At 46.3% G+C, this 17,889-nt stretch overlaps 1 protein-coding gene across 4 annotated transcripts in view; it reads left to right on the top strand.

Moving 5' to 3' along the window:
* The window catches only part of NRP2 (neuropilin 2), a 247,018-nt gene that overhangs the window by 82,494 nt on the left and 146,635 nt on the right, over window positions 1-17,889 (top strand). For all 4 annotated transcript variants that reach the window (XM_053366087.1, XM_053366095.1, XM_053366078.1 and 1 more), the window contains exon 3: window positions 14,975-15,156. In XM_053366087.1, the coding sequence (XP_053222062.1) occupies window positions 14,975-15,156 (182 nt within the window). The remainder of the gene's footprint in view (window positions 1-14,974; window positions 15,157-17,889) is intronic.

Here is a 17,889-nt window from a genome sequence, read left to right as displayed (position 1 = left end):
GGAAAGTTCGTCTTTCACCGCCGAAGAATGCCCCTCTTCAAAGAGCATTTGAATGGGTTCCGCCGATAGGTCCCATCCCAATTTATGTATCAACATTGTAAACTCAGTCCAGTACTCACGAACCGATCGGCTCCCCTGTTTGCAAGCCATCAATTGTCTGCGCACCAGTCCCTGTTCAATCTCGCTGGAAAACATCAAATCCATGGCGCGAAAAAACTTCCTCGTGTCCTTCAGCATTTCACTATTCCCTGCCATCAGGGGTCTAACCCAGTCTCTCGCCCCCCCTTCGAGATGGCCAATCACAAACGCCACTCGCGATGCCTCGTCGGGAAAGTCGTTAAACTGCAGTTCGAGAGCATACTGCATCTCTGTCCTAAAGGCTTGGTAGTTCCTGGGGTCCCCCCCAAACTTCTGCACCAATCCTGGCATCTTTCTTGCTAGTGTAGCGCCTTTTGCCTTTTCTGCATCCTGCGCCCTCCTTTCTTCTAGCCTCGCCGTTTGCAGTGCTAGCTGGACTTCCAACACCCTGTACCTTTCTTCCAGGCTTGGACCCTCTCCAGCTCCTCCTGCTCCCCCGGCTCCGGCTGGGTTGCTCATGATGCCTCTCTGCACAAGCTGCTTTCAGGGACTGTCCGATTGCTGTGATGGGATGGTGAGCTGCTTGTGCGTAAAATCCTAGTCCCTCAGAGTTTGGCTAAGTCCACAAACCTCTGTCTGTGACGGAGCTCCTTAAGCATGGCTCCATCAGTCGCTCGTTGAATCGGACAGTGGGCGTTTACGGAACTTCTTCCAGCATAAAAGCTCCTTAACGGAAACGCGTCTTCTGGACTCTCGGCGTGACAGTTTCCGGCGAGGAGTGGGTGTCCCTACAGGAGGTCTTGAAACCTCCCCACTGTTCTCGCTTGAAGTGTCTCTGAGCCCTCCCTCCGACTCACTTTCCCTTGGAACTCCACTTCTCCCCCTGCTGGTCCCCTCCTCCGCTGAATGGTCTCTCTCACTCTCCGTGAGCCCTTTCACCTCCTGCGTCTCAGATGGCAGTTCCCTGACAGGTGCATTCATTTTCCACTCAGAGCCTGCATAAAGGTAAAGGTAAAGGGACCCCTGACCATTAGGTTCAGTCGTGGCCGACTCTGGGGTTGCGGCGCTCATCTCACTTTATTGGCCAAGGGAGCCGGCGTACAGCTTCCGGGTCATGTAGCCAGCATGACTAAGCTGCTTCTGGCAAACCAGAGCAGCGCACGGAAACGCCGTTTAGCAGTTCCTATTTATCTACTTGCACTTTGACGTACTTTTGAACTGCTAGGTTGGCAGGAGCAGGGACCAAGCAACGGGAGCTCACCCCGTCGCAGGGATTCAAATCGCCGACCTTCTGATCGGCAAGTCCTAGGCTCTGTGGTTTAACCCACAGGTGTATCTGGGTGGGGATACTGGATGGCATCTCCTGTATCTTGTACTCCTTGACGGAGGATAGAGGGTGACTGGATGGGGAGATGGGAGGAGCGCAAAGTCTCACTTGCACCATAAAGAATATGGTGCACATGTCCTTGAACATGCATTCTAAGAGGTGATGTGGGAGAACAGTGCTGGATGTTTTGCCCTGTGAGGTCCCTTCACGCACAGATGCCTCACCTACAAGTGTAAAGAAGACTGTGCCTCAGATCTTTCGTCAAAACAAGTCACATTCTGAAGACTGAATTTCATGCGTATTTACTTAATTCTCCTTAATTCATTTTGCTATGGGCACAAACTGCAAAGTCAACCAAAACCCAACCCTGACCACGGGATGTTCCTCTGGCCACTGGCGGAGGAAGAGGGGTAAGGGGGCAGCGCACCGCCCCTGGCAGTGCGATCCCGGTGGGGTGCCATCGCGGCTGCCCCCCCCTGTGCTGGGCCCCACGCCCCTGCAGGAGGCATGCCTTGCCCCCAGGACGCGTGTCACACCCCTCTGGGCAGAGCACCACGCCCCCAGGGTGCCCATGGGGTGCGCACCAGCCCCACATTCGCCTGCTCTCTGCCCCACAGTGCCGGAGCATGAAGCTCTGCCACTGCCTCTGGCTTCTGAAATCTGAGAGGGCATTGCCCCATGTACTGGCCTGTACTGGCTAGAAGTATACTTTTTAAAAAAGGAAGCCCTGAGATCTTTCACGATCCTGGCTACTGCCTACTTCTGTGCTGGCACAGTACTGTACAAATGCGCAGAACACACACCACACTCTTGGAGTGTGGCATACAGTGTTTGGCACTATCACATGTTTTGATGCCCTTTGATCCAGCTCCGACTGCAGAATTGAGAAGTGCAAACAGTTATCAGAAACTTGCAAGATTAAGGTTTAACTGGTACCTAGTACCTTAATCTTTCTGTTTTCTGTTGCTTATCTGACGCGGGCTTAGTCTCCTACAATATATGTCAGAACAAATCTCTGCTCTATTTCAGTCTCTCTTGCAAACTTCCTGCGTGACCTTGGGCAAAATACTGACCCCGTCTTCTTTCCTCCCTCGACGGGGGTCTTGCGAGGATAAACTCGCTCATGTTTGCCGTGGGCTCAGTCAAGGCAGCGACAAGTGCCACAGAAATAAATGTTTGCTGATAAAAGTAATAACAATAAATGGCTGGAAAAGTTAGGATACACATTTGTGTGGCTTGCTCCCTTCCACGAGATAACAAGGCTATGTAATTTCTGGAGACAGGGTAACTGAAATAATAGGGCACATCTTATCTCATTTCTCCTCCTGCATGTGAGCAGTAAACTGTGAAGCACTAGGAAAGGCTATATTTCATGGGAGATCTTTAGCAGCAGTTGGCTTTTTTATACTTTTACCAGCGAAGACGGATGGGAAGCGTTAAGGAAGAATGGGTTAAGGCAGACTTTCGGAAAGCTGATGCAAGCAAGTCCTGATTTTCCTACGGCTGTGTTTTCAAAAGTGAAGGCCAAGGGTGAGGATCTGGAGGTAGAGAAGGTGCGAAGAGGATTGTTAAACTTCTCATTTTTGTCTAAGCAGTGTGAGTTCAGTGTGTCAACCCACTTCCGTGTAGGAGCTGCTTCTTTAAAAATAAAATAAAATGGCTGGTGGTTCAGTTTTAATTTTCCGTTGAGCAGCGTTTTCAGCTGGAGCAGCTGGTAGATTAGGAGAGGAATCTGATTCGCCTTTGCCTCCGACCAAGCACCTTTTGCGGAGAGCAGAAAAGGGATCCACATGATGCCATTTTTGATGTTGTCAATAACACCTGGTATTCCAGATTTATGATTGTGCAGGCAATATGATTTGCCTATAAATATGGTTTCTTTATTGTGAACTACTTTGAGAATCCTTACGGTTGAAAACTGCTTTACAAGTATGGTAAAATAAGCAGATAAAGGACCCCCAGTTGTTCTCTCTGTTGAATGACATTTAATTATGCAAGCTGGCAGTTTGGTTCAAGACAGGTTGTTGCATTCATTGCACATTCTTTACATGAACTGAGTTTCCAAAATTGTTTTTCGGGTTGTTACATCAGATTTATCTTTATCTTATGTTTGGTTGTAACAAGAAAAGAACCAGGGGAGCCGTATTTCAGATTACAGTTGGGGTTCAAAGACCTGCTTTCCAACATAGAATATTAAATTCTATATGCTTTTTTGTGGTTTCTTTTCATGTGGTCAGTTATCCTGAAGTGGAATGAAGGTGAGAAAAGAGGCTCATGGGTTCCTCTCTCAACTTCCAAGTTCTGATTTCCATTTGGACTACGTGGCACCATATCAAAGATCTGAAGACAACAGTTTAGCCATTGTGCTTGGCTACATAATTCTTGCCAATAAGCCCTGAATGTGTGGGAAAGATTTCAGTTCATTTGCAAGAGAATAGTGTGTTTCTTTTTATTTTGCTTGGGTGATGCGCTAGAACCAAGCCGAAATGAAGTGACGGGTTTTCTCCTGAGTGCTATAAACTGGAGCAACAAATAAATGGCTTTGTTTGTTTGTTTGTTTCCTTTATTTTTGCCTAGAATGTTTTCAGGGCTAATGGAGAAAACAGAGGAATGAATTTCTGGGAAATGGATAAGTGTTAGCCACAAGAGATGGAAGAGACATTAGAAGTGGCTTGCTCTGAATAAGAAGAAAACAGAGTATCAGAATTATTTTCTCTGAAGTAATAAAATTGGGATATGGATATGTTTTCCTAGTTAAAAGCATGACACACATTGGGTTCTGTTCTTTAAGAGCCTACTGTGACGTGTGTCCATGGAGGAATGTTGCATTGTCCTTCACTGTGTGACCTCTTCTCCAGAATATTTTTTTGGGAGGTGTTTTTCCCTTCAAAGAAAAAGTAATTGATAAAGGCAGCCTTGGAAATAAGCCTAAAGAAGTTACTATCCTGCAGCATTTTTTTTTACCAGTCTCCATTTCCATGATGGCTGCAAAAGAGGAGACACTTCTTTCAGGATAAAGGTAAAGGGACCCCTGACCGTTAGGTCCAGTCGTGACCGACTCGGGTTGCGGCGCTCATCTCGCTTTATCGGCTGAGGGAGCCATCGTAAAGCTTCCGGGTCATGTAGCCAGCATGACAAAGCCGCTTCTGGCGAACCAGAGCAGCGCACGGAAACGCCATTTACCTTCCTGCCGGAGCGGTACCTATTTATCTACTTGCACTTTGATGTGCTTTCGAACTGCTAGGTTGGCAGGAGCAGGGACCGAGCAACGGGAGCTCACCCCGTCGCGGGGATTCGAACCGCTGACCTTCTGATTGGCAAGTCCTAGGCTCTATGGTTTAAACCACAGCGCCACCCACGTCCCTTTCAGGATATTAATATCTTTCAGGATATTAGCTGTAAAAACAAAAACATCATTCTTTCTACTAACTGGACTGGTGGAGGTAGACCGGAGCAATTGGCCTTCCTCCACCAGCATTTCCCTGATGGTCAGGGGAGAAAAGACTTTATTTCCTCCATGGTTAGACAGTAACCATGCAGGCTAATGGAAGGGGGATGAAGCAATCCATCCATATTCCATCCGCCCCCACCTCACCTGCATGGAATTCCTGGTTTCCTGTTGTAGGGCTAAAATACAAGACTGAATCAGGGCAACATGTATCGTAAGATCCCTTCCACTATACAGCTCTTTGTAAAGAGATTTCATCCTGTGTTCCATATTGACAGCATTAGGCCAATTGCACTTTATTTGATCAGTGAATCATTCACAGCCTTATTTTATTTCAGTTTGAACAATTGACTGCATAATTTGACTGTTCATGGACCTCAGTGGTTTTCGAAAGCAATACGTGGTCTGGCGCATGACACATACATTTGGTTATGAGCGTCCTGATGGATCAGACCAGAGTTTGACCTAATCAGTAATCTGTGTCCAACAGTGTCCAGTGGGAAGCCCACAAGCCAAGTATGAAGTCCACCTGCATTGTTTGTTGTCAGCAACTACATAGAAATATATTGTCCTCCAACATTGCCGTTCCATTTAGCTGTTGATAGACCTGCACCCCACTGCCAGTTGTCTAATTGTTTGAAAAGCCACATAGGCTAATGACAACCACTGCATCTCATGGAAATGAATTCCGTGATTAATTGCATGTTGTGTGAATAAGCATTCCCTCATCACCTTTCCGTCCCAAACCTGCTGTCAATCAGTTCCATTGAGCAGACTCAGGTTATAGGGTTGTGAAAGAGGGTAAAAAATGTCTCCGTCCATTTTCAACACACCAAAGCAATCTGCAAACAAATGCTCATTGCAGTCAGGATTTGATCTCAGCCCATCTCAGTGCTTTGTATCTTGGTCCTATCAGTCACAGAGTGGAACATATTCCATAATTGCTGCCCAGCCAGAGTCTTTCCTGCTGTGGGTTAGCTGTGATTTGTTTTTTTGCTTGATATTTTGACCAGTTTCAGAGTTCTTCTGAGCACACCTGTTATGTACTGAGTTGAATAGGATCCAGAATGCAGCAGTCTGATTGGTCCTAGAACAATAGGATTCAGAATGCAGCAGTCTGATTGGTCCACAGGAGCCACCCAATCCAGCTCCAGGTGGAAGTGAATCCACAACCTGATTGGCCCACAGGAGTATCCCGGAATTAGCCAATCATGTGGGGCCCATTGTGTAAATAATGTATATAAAGCAGACATTCTGGGGGAACTTCCATTCCTCCTCACCACTATGAACCGAATAAAGAGCATGAAATCCACTCTCGACTCCGAGTATATTTCAACACCCTCCTAATTGCTGAGAAATCACAGCTATTCACCTTCCAGCTGGAGGAGGAGCAGTAGGTAGAGAAGAATAGCTCCAGGCAAGCTTGAACCTCTTGCACTCTTTACTTTGAAAAGTAAGCACCGGTTTTAACCAATGGCTCTGCAGTTTTTACTTGAATTGAGCTGTCTTGTGATTGGCTGAGTTAGCTTTGGATCCCAAAGTTACTCCACCCAGCAATGGGTGAACTGAATCATAGTTTTTTGAAAACAGAAAATAAAATAAAAGTAGTTCCCTCTCCTTTGCAGACTGAGAAATGAAAACAAAACCATATGAGCACTAGGAAAAACCCTATTTTGATGTGGTTTTGCAGAGTGACATCAGTGTGTGTGTTTGTAAAAGCTAAAACACGAAGCAGCAATCATTGCATGTTGAAAACAAACTGGGATATTTGCCCAGGCTTTGGGAATGAAAGGGTTCTTTCCTTCTTCTCCCCATTTTTTTCCCCCTCTTGGAGGAAATGCACATAATCTCTACCCAGGTGCCAGACAGCATCCTCTGTCAGCAGTAATTTCATGACAGAGGCTGTCTCTCACCATGCAGATCTCTTTAGGAGTGTGTTAAAAATATATATTGAAGAATTTTGAGCGAATGAAGACTGCAGGAGCTGGACAAAAAAACAAGGGAGAGAAAATGGAGCTGTGTTTACATAAATGCCACATTTGGTATATATTGGACATTGAGATCATTATCCACCCCCCACCCACCCCATCTCATCTCTTTGATATATTTAGCTTTTCACATACTTATCTTTTTTTTAAAGGAAGGTAGGAGGAAGCCTGTTTCCTCAGGCCCCACACTTCCTGTCCTGAGCGACCTTTATCCCCACATTTGTAGGAGATTTGCCTCCTGCCAATGCAATGGAAGTGAGTCACAATATCCTGTATGCTTCAGTTCCATTTTTTAAAAGGATGGTACATATTAGTGGTGATTAATTTAAACCCCACTGAAACCATTGGGACTTCACTTTACAGTGGTACCTCAGGATGCGAACGGGATCCGTTCCGGAGCCCCGTTCGCATCCTGAACAGAACGTAAGACGCGACAGCGCATCTGCGGGTCGCATTTTGCTTCCTCCGCGCATGACGTCATTTTGACCGTCTGCGCATGCACGAGCGGCGAAACCCGGAAGTAACGTGCTCCGTTAATTCCGGGTCGCCGCGGAGCGCAACCCGAAAGCGCTCAACCTGAAGCGTATTTATCCCAGTGGCGCTGTGGGTTAAACCACAGAGCCTAGGACTTGCCGATCAGAAGGTTGGCGGTTCGAATCCCCGCGATGGGGTGAGCTCCCGTTGCTCAGTCCCTGCTCCTGCCAACCTAGCAGTTTGAAAGCACATCAAAGTGCAAGTAGATAAATAGGTACCGCTCCAGCGGGAAGGTAAACAGCGTTTCCGTGTGCTGCTCTGGTTTGCCTGAAGCAGCTTAGTCCTGCTGGCCACATGACCCGGAAGCTGTACGCTGGCTCCCTCGGCCAATAAAGCGAGATGAGCACCGCAACCCCAGAGTTGGCCATGACGACCTAATGGTCACGGGTCCCTTTACCTTTACCTATGACTGTAGTTGGTTTGGAGGTCCTGTGTTTTATTGATTGCTCCCCAAATCTCCCCTGTTGTAGTTGTTGTTGAATACAGTGGTACCTCGGGTTAAGAACTTAATTCATTCTGGAGGTCTGTTCTTAACCTGAAACTGTTCTTAACCTGAAGCACCACTTTAGCTAATGGGGCCTCCTGCTGCCGCCACGCGATTTCTGTTCTCATCCTGAAGCAAAGTTCTTAACCCGAGGTAATATTTCTGGGTTAGCGGAGTCTTTAACCTGAAGCGTATGTAACCTGAAGCATATGTAACCCAAGGTACCACTGTACTTCGTGTGTTGCTGGGCTGAGCTGTGGTATGAATACTAGTTTTTGGGACCCTTCTGCATATTAATTTCCATATGCCTGTGCAACCGTTTGTTGTTGAGAATCGGCTGCTCTGCCGTAGGAGAGATGTGAGGATGGAGCCAGTATGTAGCAAATCGATGATAAAATCTGGCTTTCCTTCTGCGTTTAAACTGTCAATCAGCAGATTTTTAAAATCTTAATGTTTCAATTAGAATTGGGGGTGGGGAATCTAAATCATGCCTTCTGCTGGTTTTGAGGTTTGTTGACAAATATGGAAAGCACATACAAATAATCAAAATAGTCGGAAGATCAAGCAGATGGCTTTGTCTTACCAGTGCTAATAGCATCACCACCAAAAACAACAACTTCACATTCCCAAAATGCACCCAGTCTCTGAAGGCCTTTTTTAAAAAACATTGTTGTTGTTTAGTAGTTTAGTCGTGTCCTACTCTTTGTGACCCCGTGGACCAGAGCACGCCAGGCACTCCTGTCTTCCACTGCGTCCCGCAGTTTGGTCAGACTCATGTTTGTAGCTTTGAGAACACTGTCCAACCATCTCGTCCTCTGTCGTCCCCTTCTCCTTGTGCCCTCCATCTTTCCCAACATCAGGGTCTTTTCCAGGGAGTCTTCTCTTCTCATGAGGTGGCCAAAGTATTGGAGCCTCAGCTTCAGGATCTGTCCTTCCAGTGAGCACTCAGGGCTGATTTCCTTCAGAATGGATAGGTTTGATCATCTTGCAGTCCATGGGACTCTCAAGAGTCTCCTCCAGCACCATAATTCAAAAGCATCAATTCTTCGGTGATCAGCCTTCTTTACATAGTACCTAACAAAAACACACAATAAATGACAAACCATGTGTCTACCGTGGAGTTCACTGGGGTTACATCCTGGTAAGTGGGCATAGGGTTGCAGGCTAATAGTCCTATTAGTGTTCTTTTTTTCTGGGGGGTACGCAGGGGTACGCATACCCCTAAACATTTTGTGAATCTTAAGTTTGGCCTCATTGAGGGGCAATATTTCAATAGGAGTAGGAAAACGAGAGTACCTCTAAACATTTTTAAAGGGAAAAAAAGCACTGGTCCTATCCTGGGAGCTGCTGCATGGATACAGCAGTTGTGAGGTTTGGTTTTAGGTTCCTAGTCTTGATGTGAGGATACATATATCATCACCTCATGTCATCATGAGGACATCTCCCCCCTCACTCAGCACTTGCAGAGCAGCAGCTATCACCATTCCATAGAGAAACCAGATAAGGGATGACTCTTCTCCTTTTTTTGGAGAGGATTCTTGATTATAGATTGGCAGCGGTTTCAAGTCTGCATTAGCTTGGGCGGGGGGCGGGTTCCTTCCACACGCTGTACTTTAGATCTAATGGTAAGTAGCTAGTGCATTTTGTTCCTTTACTCTGAGACCAGTGTCTGATTGTCCCTAAACAGCACTTCCAGATTGTATGGCAGGAAATTTAGTACTTCCTTAAAAAGGTACTTAAGTCTCAGCACACTCTCCTCTATGATTTCTGGACAGCCAAGAGGCTGTAGGTTGTCTTCCCTCTTGCCTGCACCACCACACCAAACCATAGCTGTCAACTTACAGATTTGAAAATAAGGGACCAGCAGCCTCGAAAATAAGGGGTCAGCAGCCAAAATAAGGGATTTTCTGGGCACAGGGAGGTTCAACTTCTGAGCCCCTCCGAGCCAAAGGCAGAAAGCCCAGCCAGCAGCCAAACAAAGCCTCAAGCGGTGGTTCCCACAGTGTAGCAACCCGGCAAAGGGGATGCAGCAAGGTAAACCACCGTCACCTCTCTGCTGGGAAGCGCTGAGCAAAGGCGAGTCCCCAGGCAAGGCGGCCGATTTGATCGGCACAAGGCATGCAAGCTCCACCCCCCAGTCGTTCTTAGACTCCTTATTGGGTGAGCAACGCAGCCAAGCAACACAGTTGGAGCCTCCCTCCTCCCTGGCTGGCAGGGAGGGAGGGAGAGGAGCTGCTTCCTTTGAAACCCGGGAAATTTAAGGGACATCATCAATAAGGGACAGCAGCGGGACACAGCGCTGGGATAAGGGAGTTTCCAGCCAAATAAGGGACGGTTGACAGCTCTGCACTAAACCTGTTTGCAAAATGAATTTGCTTGGTTATCACTATTACTTATTTTCAAGAAGGAACCTTAGGATTCCAGAGAGTGCCCTGAGGCCATCAATTGCCCAGCCCCCAAACTAAAGCAAGGTTGCCTGCCTGAATGAGGCCTGTGATTTAGCAGCAGGGCATCCTTCCAGAGTAGAGAAACTCCATGTTCAAGAGCAGCTTCATGTTGACTCTTGATGGCAGGTAATGCACACTTCCTGAACTTAACTACTACTGTTGTTGTTGTTGTTTAGTCATTTAGTCGTGTCCGACTCTTCGTGACCCCATGGACAAGAGCACACCAGGCACTTCTGTTTTCCACTGCCTCCCGCAGTTTGGTCAAACTCATGTTGGTAGCTTCAAGAACACTGTCCAACCATCTCGTCCTCTGTCGTCCCCTTCTCCTTGTGCCCTCCATCTTTCCCAGCATCAGGGTCTTTTCCAGGAAGTCTTCTCTTCTCATGAGGTAGCCAAAGTATTGGAACCTCAGCTTCAGGATCTGTCCTTCCAGTGAGCTCTCAGGGCTGATTTCCTTCAGAATGGAGAGGTTTGATCTTCTTGCAGTCCATGGGACTCTCAAGAGTCTCCCCCAGCACCAACTTAACTACTAGTGTTGCAGAATTGGAGCAGTTAGGTCATTTTAGATTCTGGACTTAAGGGTCTTAGTGAGGTCAGGGTGGGACTTTTCCCCATGGTTATGTGCATTACTCTGGTAACTTCCAAATGTTGCAAGCCAGCTCTGCTGCATTTGGTGCTCCTTCTGCTGTTGGGGTACCTGGACGTCTGCCCCAAAGTGTTGTCCTGCTGTCTCCCATCCTTTCTCGAGAGCCAGTGTGGTGTGAGAGCCAGTGTGGTGTAGTGGTTAAGAGCAGTAGACTCGTAATCCGGTGAACCGGGTTCGCGTTTCCGCTCCTCCGCATGCAGCTGCCGGGTGACCTTGGGCTAGTCACACTTCTCTGAAGTCTCTCAGCCCCACTCACCTCACAGAGTGTTTGTTGTGGAGGAGGAAGGGAAAAAGGAGACTGTTAGCCGCTTTGAGACTTCTTCGGGTAGTGATAAAGCGGGATATCAAATCCAAACTCTTCTTCTTTCTAGTAGCTTCCCATCTTGAGTGTGGGCCATCCCTTGTAACGTAGAGCAGACTGCCCTTCTTCACCCTTCAGGGACATACCTTTTAGGCCCCTATCCTGGCTGGTGGGTTGGGAGGGAGGAAGATCTAATGTATCTAATGCTGGGAGATGTTTGCCACTCCAAAGGGTGACCTCTTCTGTCTCTGCAGGCTCAGAGCCCAAGTCCTGGGTGGGGATTCTTCCTGCTATTGACCAAGCAAGCAATTTCAGAAGATAAATCTCTTAGTGGAGTGTGTGGATTTAACCTATAGATAGAGAGTATATTTGCCTCAGGCATTTGTTTCTGGAGTGAAGCCTGATTAACTCCCAGAAAGGACTGAAATGAGGACTACTCCGTCAGCCAGCCTTTCTGGTAGCACATTGAGTCCCTGCAAGTTTGTTTAGAGTGGTTGTTTGGCATTGTGTGTCTTGTAGGAAAAGGAATGAGTCACATGAGATTTGTTTCTTGTCCAGCAAGCTATTTTTCCTTTCAACTCTTGATTTGCTGATAGAGGATCTTGTGACAAAGCCAGAATCCTGGCAGTGTATCACTTTTCTTTCCACCTCTGCCCCTTTGAGGAGCAGATTGGTAACATGCTGTTTTAAACAGGTCAACACAATGCAAATAAATACAGGAAGGGAGACTGGCCTTCTCCTGCAAATGAATGTTATTGTGAGTGCAAAAGTGCTTACAATATGTATTACATGTTAGTACAAATTGGAGGGAGGGGAGAGACGTTTATGTCAGAAAGTCCACTAGACTGCATGGTACAGTGGTACCTCGGGTTAAGTACTTAATTCGTTCCGGAAGTCCGTTCTTAACCTGAAACTGTTCTTAACCTGAAGCACCACTTTAGTTAATGGGGCCTCCTGCTGCTGCCACGCCACCGGAGCACGATTTCTGTTCTCATCCTGAAGCAAAGTTCTTAACCTGAAGCACTATTTCTGGGTTAGCAGAGTCTGTAACCTGAAGCGTATGTAACCCGAGGTACCACTGTATTCAGATGAACTGGAAAAAATATGCCAGCAAACTGGTCGTGCCTTCACACATGAAAATCCACAGTCTACTCCTTTATTCTGAGGAGAATATCCTCTTTTATTCTCTTGTCATGGATAGTAGAGGGAAATTGATTGATTATGATCCCAGAAGCCTTCTAACTAGCACTTTGCTTAGTTTAAAATGAACTTTGTAATTATTGTTGCCTACACAGCTTGCCCAATAACCTTTGCTCCATGATTGAATTGTTGCCTGCAGTTTTGCGGAAATATTAAGCGAGAGGTTGAAAATATCAGTTACATCCACTCTCATATCAACCTTGATATAGCTAACCAGTCCTATAGGCTTTTTCACCTTGTGCTTTATCTGCTAGTTGGTTTCTGTTATCTCAGTATTTTCTAATCAACACCTGCCAAAATGGTTGGTTAGGTAATTTGTTCACCTGCATTTCACTTGTATTGCTGTCTCTGGAAGGGTAAAGAAAGACTTTAAAAGACCTGGTTAAGCTTATATTGCTATTACAGTGGTACCTCAGGTTACATACGCTTCAGGTTACAGACTCCGCTAACCCAGAAATATTACCTTGGGTTAAGAACTTTGCTTCAGGATGAGAACAGAAATCGTGCAGCAGCGGCGCAGCAGCAGGAGGAGGCCCCATAAGCTCAAGTGGTGCTTCAGGTTAAGAACAGTTTCAGGTTAAGAACGGACCTCCGGAACGAATTAAGTACTTAACCCAAGGTACCACTGTATTAGGTTCTTAATGCAGCTTAGTCAGGGATTGGATTGCACCATAAGTTTTTACATAGACCTTTCTCTCAAATAATTATATTGATACGTTAGTGTCTGTACAATACCTGTTAAGGACACACACAAAATACAAGTATATATGAGTAATCTTGCACATTCTGGTTAACACAAGGAATTTGGGGTTTGCTTAGCTGCTGGGATATGATAACTTATCTGTAAGAAGCATATGGCAACACTCTTCAAATCCAGAACCCCACCATGGGCTTCCTTGAGAAATTTGTGCGAGACCACACTGAGTGACAACATGATGAGCATTTGAACGTGGCCCAGGAAAGATCAGTTGTGTGCTTGGAGGCAGAGAACAAAGGCACGGCAAGGAAAGCGAGATCTTCATGATGAGGAGGAAGGAGATTTCTGCTCATCCAGCCCAGGACGGAAGCTTAGGGGAGGGCAGAGAAAAAATTCCCCCTCCTCTGTGCTAGGTCCCAGGCATTGAAGAGGCTCATATTAGGCTTGCTCTTGTCACATGATGGCAGCAGCGTTGGCTCAGGATTCAGCAGATACTGTCTTCTCTTAAAAAGGTAAAGGACCCCTGACAGTTAAGTCCAGTCGCAAACGACTCTGGGGTTGCAGCGCTCATCTCACTGTACTGACTGAGGGAGCTGGCGTTGTCTGCAGACAGTTTTTCCGGGTCATGTGGCCAGCATGACTAAGCCGCTTCTGGCGAACCAGAGCAGCGCACGGAAACGCCGTTTACCTTCCCGCCAGAGTGGTACCTATTTATCTACTTGCACTTTGACGTGCTTTTGAACTGCTAGGTTGGCAGGAGCTGGGACAGAGCAACAAGAGCTCACCCTATAGTGGGGATTCGAACTGCCGGCCTTCCGATCGGCAATCCCTAGGCTCAGTGGTTTAGACCACAGCGCCAACCCCAAAACCCCACACTCAGTTGGGGAGTTTTCACTGGCCACCATTAGATTGGGATTAATTGTTATAACCTGCCTTGGCACTTGCAGGTGAAGGGTTGGCAATTTACTGAATAATTATACCACCCGGGATGTTGCCAGTGCTAGCTTGGTGATCCTCACCGGTGGGGCTGGCAGTGCTGGGCAAGAAGGTGCCTCCTCCCCATCAAAACTCTTTCCAGGGCATTGACAGATTATGAGTTTTGGGTTGCTCTCTATACTATAAACTGCTCTGCTCAAATCGAGCCTCAAAAATGTGCTCACTAGTTTCCTGCAGCAAGTTCAGAACATGCCTTTACAGCCACAGTGCTTGAAAATGTGATTTTTAAAATTTTATTTTTAATGAACGACAAGCTTCTATGGCGGATTATGAATGTTGCACGCAAAGATTCGGCAAAGACAAGCAGCTTGGATTATAAAGAAGGGGTGGGGAAGCGATTTTTATAGATAAGTAAATAGCAAGGCCAAAGATTTATGAACTGTAGGAAGAGCGAGAGATGTCTTTGGCTCTGTATGTTTTACAGATTATGATGGCTATAAAACTTTATTCATCACAATAGCTCGTTGGGCATCTAAAACATTCAGATAATGAAATGTTTTGAATACAATGAGCAGACGTGCAGATTTCTCAAAGTTTTGTTGCTTTCAAGCTATTTGGAAGAAACAATGTGAATTCTGATCAGCATATACTGATCGCAGGAGGTCAGATGTGAAATAGCGTGATAACTTATTAATTAGAATACAATGCTTTTTGCTTAATGTGTAAAGAAATAAGTCTAAAGAAACCTTTTATAGAGCTGTGACTGGCATGACAGATGAGATAAATCAACATGTTCAAAGTATAAGCCATCTGTAAAATAGAACTATATTTTCATGGTAGATTTTTCTCTTAATTGTTTCTTGCTTTGTTTTCTCCCCCCACTGACAGATACGATTTTATTGAGATTCGGGATGGAGACAGTGAATCAGCTGACCTTCTGGGCAAGCACTGTGGGAACATCGCTCCACCTACCATCACATCATCAGGCCCTTCTCTCTATATTAAATTCACCTCAGACTATGCACGCCAAGGTGCTGGCTTCTCTCTACGCTATGAGATCTACAAGACAGGTCAGTACCTACCTGTTCAGGAAAACCATAGCTGTCAGGTGTCCCTTATTTGAAGGGACAGTCCCTTATTCCAGCGCCATGTCCCACTGCTGTCCCTTACTGATGGATGTCCCTTAAATGTCCCTTAAATGATGTCCCTTAAATTTCAAAGGAAGCAGCTCCTCTCCCCCCCTCCCTGCCAGCCAGGGAGGAGGGAGGCTCCAACTGTGTTGCTTGGCTGTGTTGCTCACCCAATAAGAAGTCTAAGAACGACTGGGGGGTGGAACTTGCATGCCTTGTGTGTGGCTAGTTAATGCAAGCTGAGGGGTTTTTTGAATGCTGGACGCCATTTTGTTGCATGTGCTGCTGCAAATTTTGCAGTGCAAAGCCAGGCCGGGGAGCCATCTTAAGTTGAGGCTGCATAGGCCTTGTGGTGCATGTGATTCAGATTCTATTCAGTTGAACCTCTGGTTACAAAGTTGGTTGGACAGTGTTCTCGAAGCTACCCAGCATGAGTTTGACCAGACTGCAGAAGGACAGGAAGACTGGAGTGCCTGCAGGTCCCTTATTTCCGCTGCTGGTCCCTTATTTTCAAGGCTGCTGGTCCCTTATTTTCAAATCTGTAAGTTGACAGCTATGCAGGAAAACACCAAACTTCTTGATGCCCCTCAACCAAGTTGTTACGTGTGCCTTGATTGAGCCAAGTTGTCTTCTCCTCATTGTATGTTGATTGACAGAACTGGTGCCCAATGGAACAGCTTCTAGGGCATGGTCTGAGGGCATATAATAAAGCAGCCTTGCTGAAGCGTAGCAGATCCAGTTCTGGTCAGCGCCTGGGTGGGTGGCTGCAGTGGAACCCTATGTACACTGCTGTCCAAACCACTGAGGCTCTTGGGCTTGCTGATCAGAAGGTCGGCGGTTCGAATCCCTGTGACAGGGTGAGCTCCCATTGCTCAGTCCCAGCTTCTGCCAACCTAGCAGTTCGAAAGCACACCAGTGCAAGTAGATAAATAGGTACCGCTGCAGCAGGAAGGTAAACAGCATTTCTGTGTGCTCTGGTTTCTGTCACGGTATCCCGTTGCACCAGAAGCGGTTTAGTCATGCTGGCCACATGACCTGGAAAAGCTGTCTGTGGACAAACACTGGCTCCCTCGGCCTGAAAGTGAGATGAGCGCCACAACCCCCTAGTCATCTTTGACTGGACTTAACCGTCTAGGGGTCCTTTAACTTTTCTACACTTACTTGAATATCCTGAACAAGATGTGGTTTTAATGTGAAAAAAACCCCAAAAAATGTGGGGAACAAGATGTGGTTTTAATGTGAAAAAACCCCAAAATATCCCCCCCCCACGTTTTTGTCCAGAATGATTTCCTTCCCTGGAAAAGCCCTAAAACATGTAACAGACTATGGTAGCTTTATTTTAATATATAATCTACTTTATAGTATCCTGGAAAGCATGAGTCATTCTTTGCTTTTCACTCAGCCCAGTGAGCTGCTAATGTAAACACAGAAAGGGAGTATGACTTTTATTCATTTATTTTATGCGAAAATTTATAAACCGCTCAGTCATGAAATATCCAAGCGTTGAACAAACATGTACAGAATGGGGTACTTTGATCCTTCGTAGATTCACAGAGACAAAGTTTGAGAGTCCTTAAACTAGCTACATAGGCCATATCAGCACAGTCTATTTTAAGTTTCCCTCACCCCTTCCCTTATCTGTTTCCACAACATTTCCAAGGATGTAAAATATTTTAGCAACGCGCGGTATTAACGATGTGTTTTTATTTTTTACCATGGCATGGAAAGCCAGCTTCTTCATTAAATTATCCCGTATGGTCTAGAACTACAAACAGTATATCTTTTCTCTGCGGCATATATTAAAAAGCTTGTTAAAGTCAAGGCTAAGCGAAAGTGGTCCTCTCTTAGATCTGCAGTGAGGTCTCTCCCAACCCCGCTCTCCTGTGAATATGTGATTCAAGCACAGATCAATAGCCTTGTGTTTTCTCTTTTCAAGAAGCCAAGGGTTTTGCAACTGGTTGTAACGCTGGCTGAAACAGGCTGCTGTTGGCAGTGCCATCAAGGGAGCAAGACGGGCGCCTCTTGAGCTCCGTATAAGAGGAACTATTCATCATGCCTTTCTAATACAAAACTATTCTTGGAGAAAGTGAAAAGCTAATCAGAGGCCTTTTTAAATTGGCTCTGTCTAAATATTTGTCAGATGGGTGGGTGTGGGGATGAGACTTTTGGAGAATTAAAAATAGTCTTGTGTTGTGCCTGTGAGCGTGGGTGAGGCGATGTTTTTAAGTGATCAAGGAGAGGCCTGGCTGTGTCTTGAAGAAGGATAGCGAGGGCTCTGGGTTGGCAGACATTCCATTCCTAGCATCTTGCATAGGAGGTTTATGTCACAAGTAGAACATGAAGAAACTCTCTCTCACACACAGAGAGAGAGAGAGATAAGGGGGGGGGCAAACAAGCTTCCTAATCTTACTCAGAAACCTTAACAAATGGTGGAAGCATAAATTCAGAGACACACAAGAGATTCCGCTGTGTGGTCCATGCATAAAAAAAAGGTAAAGGAACCCCTGACCATTAGGTCCAGTCGTGACTGACTCTGGGGTTGCGGTGCTCATCTTGCTTTATTGGCCGAGGGAGCTGGCGTACAGCTTCCGGGTCATGTGGCCAGCATGACTAAGCCACTTCTGGTGAACCAGAGCAGCACACGGAAATGCCGTTTACCTTCCCGCCGGAGCG

Source organism: Podarcis raffonei, chromosome 1 (assembly GCF_027172205.1).
Source record: "Podarcis raffonei isolate rPodRaf1 chromosome 1, rPodRaf1.pri, whole genome shotgun sequence".
In the NCBI taxonomy this organism is placed as follows: domain Eukaryota; kingdom Metazoa; phylum Chordata; class Lepidosauria; order Squamata; family Lacertidae; genus Podarcis; species Podarcis raffonei.
The sequence above is the reverse complement of the archived record's forward strand: the minus strand, read 5'-3'. Positions and strand labels throughout refer to the sequence as shown.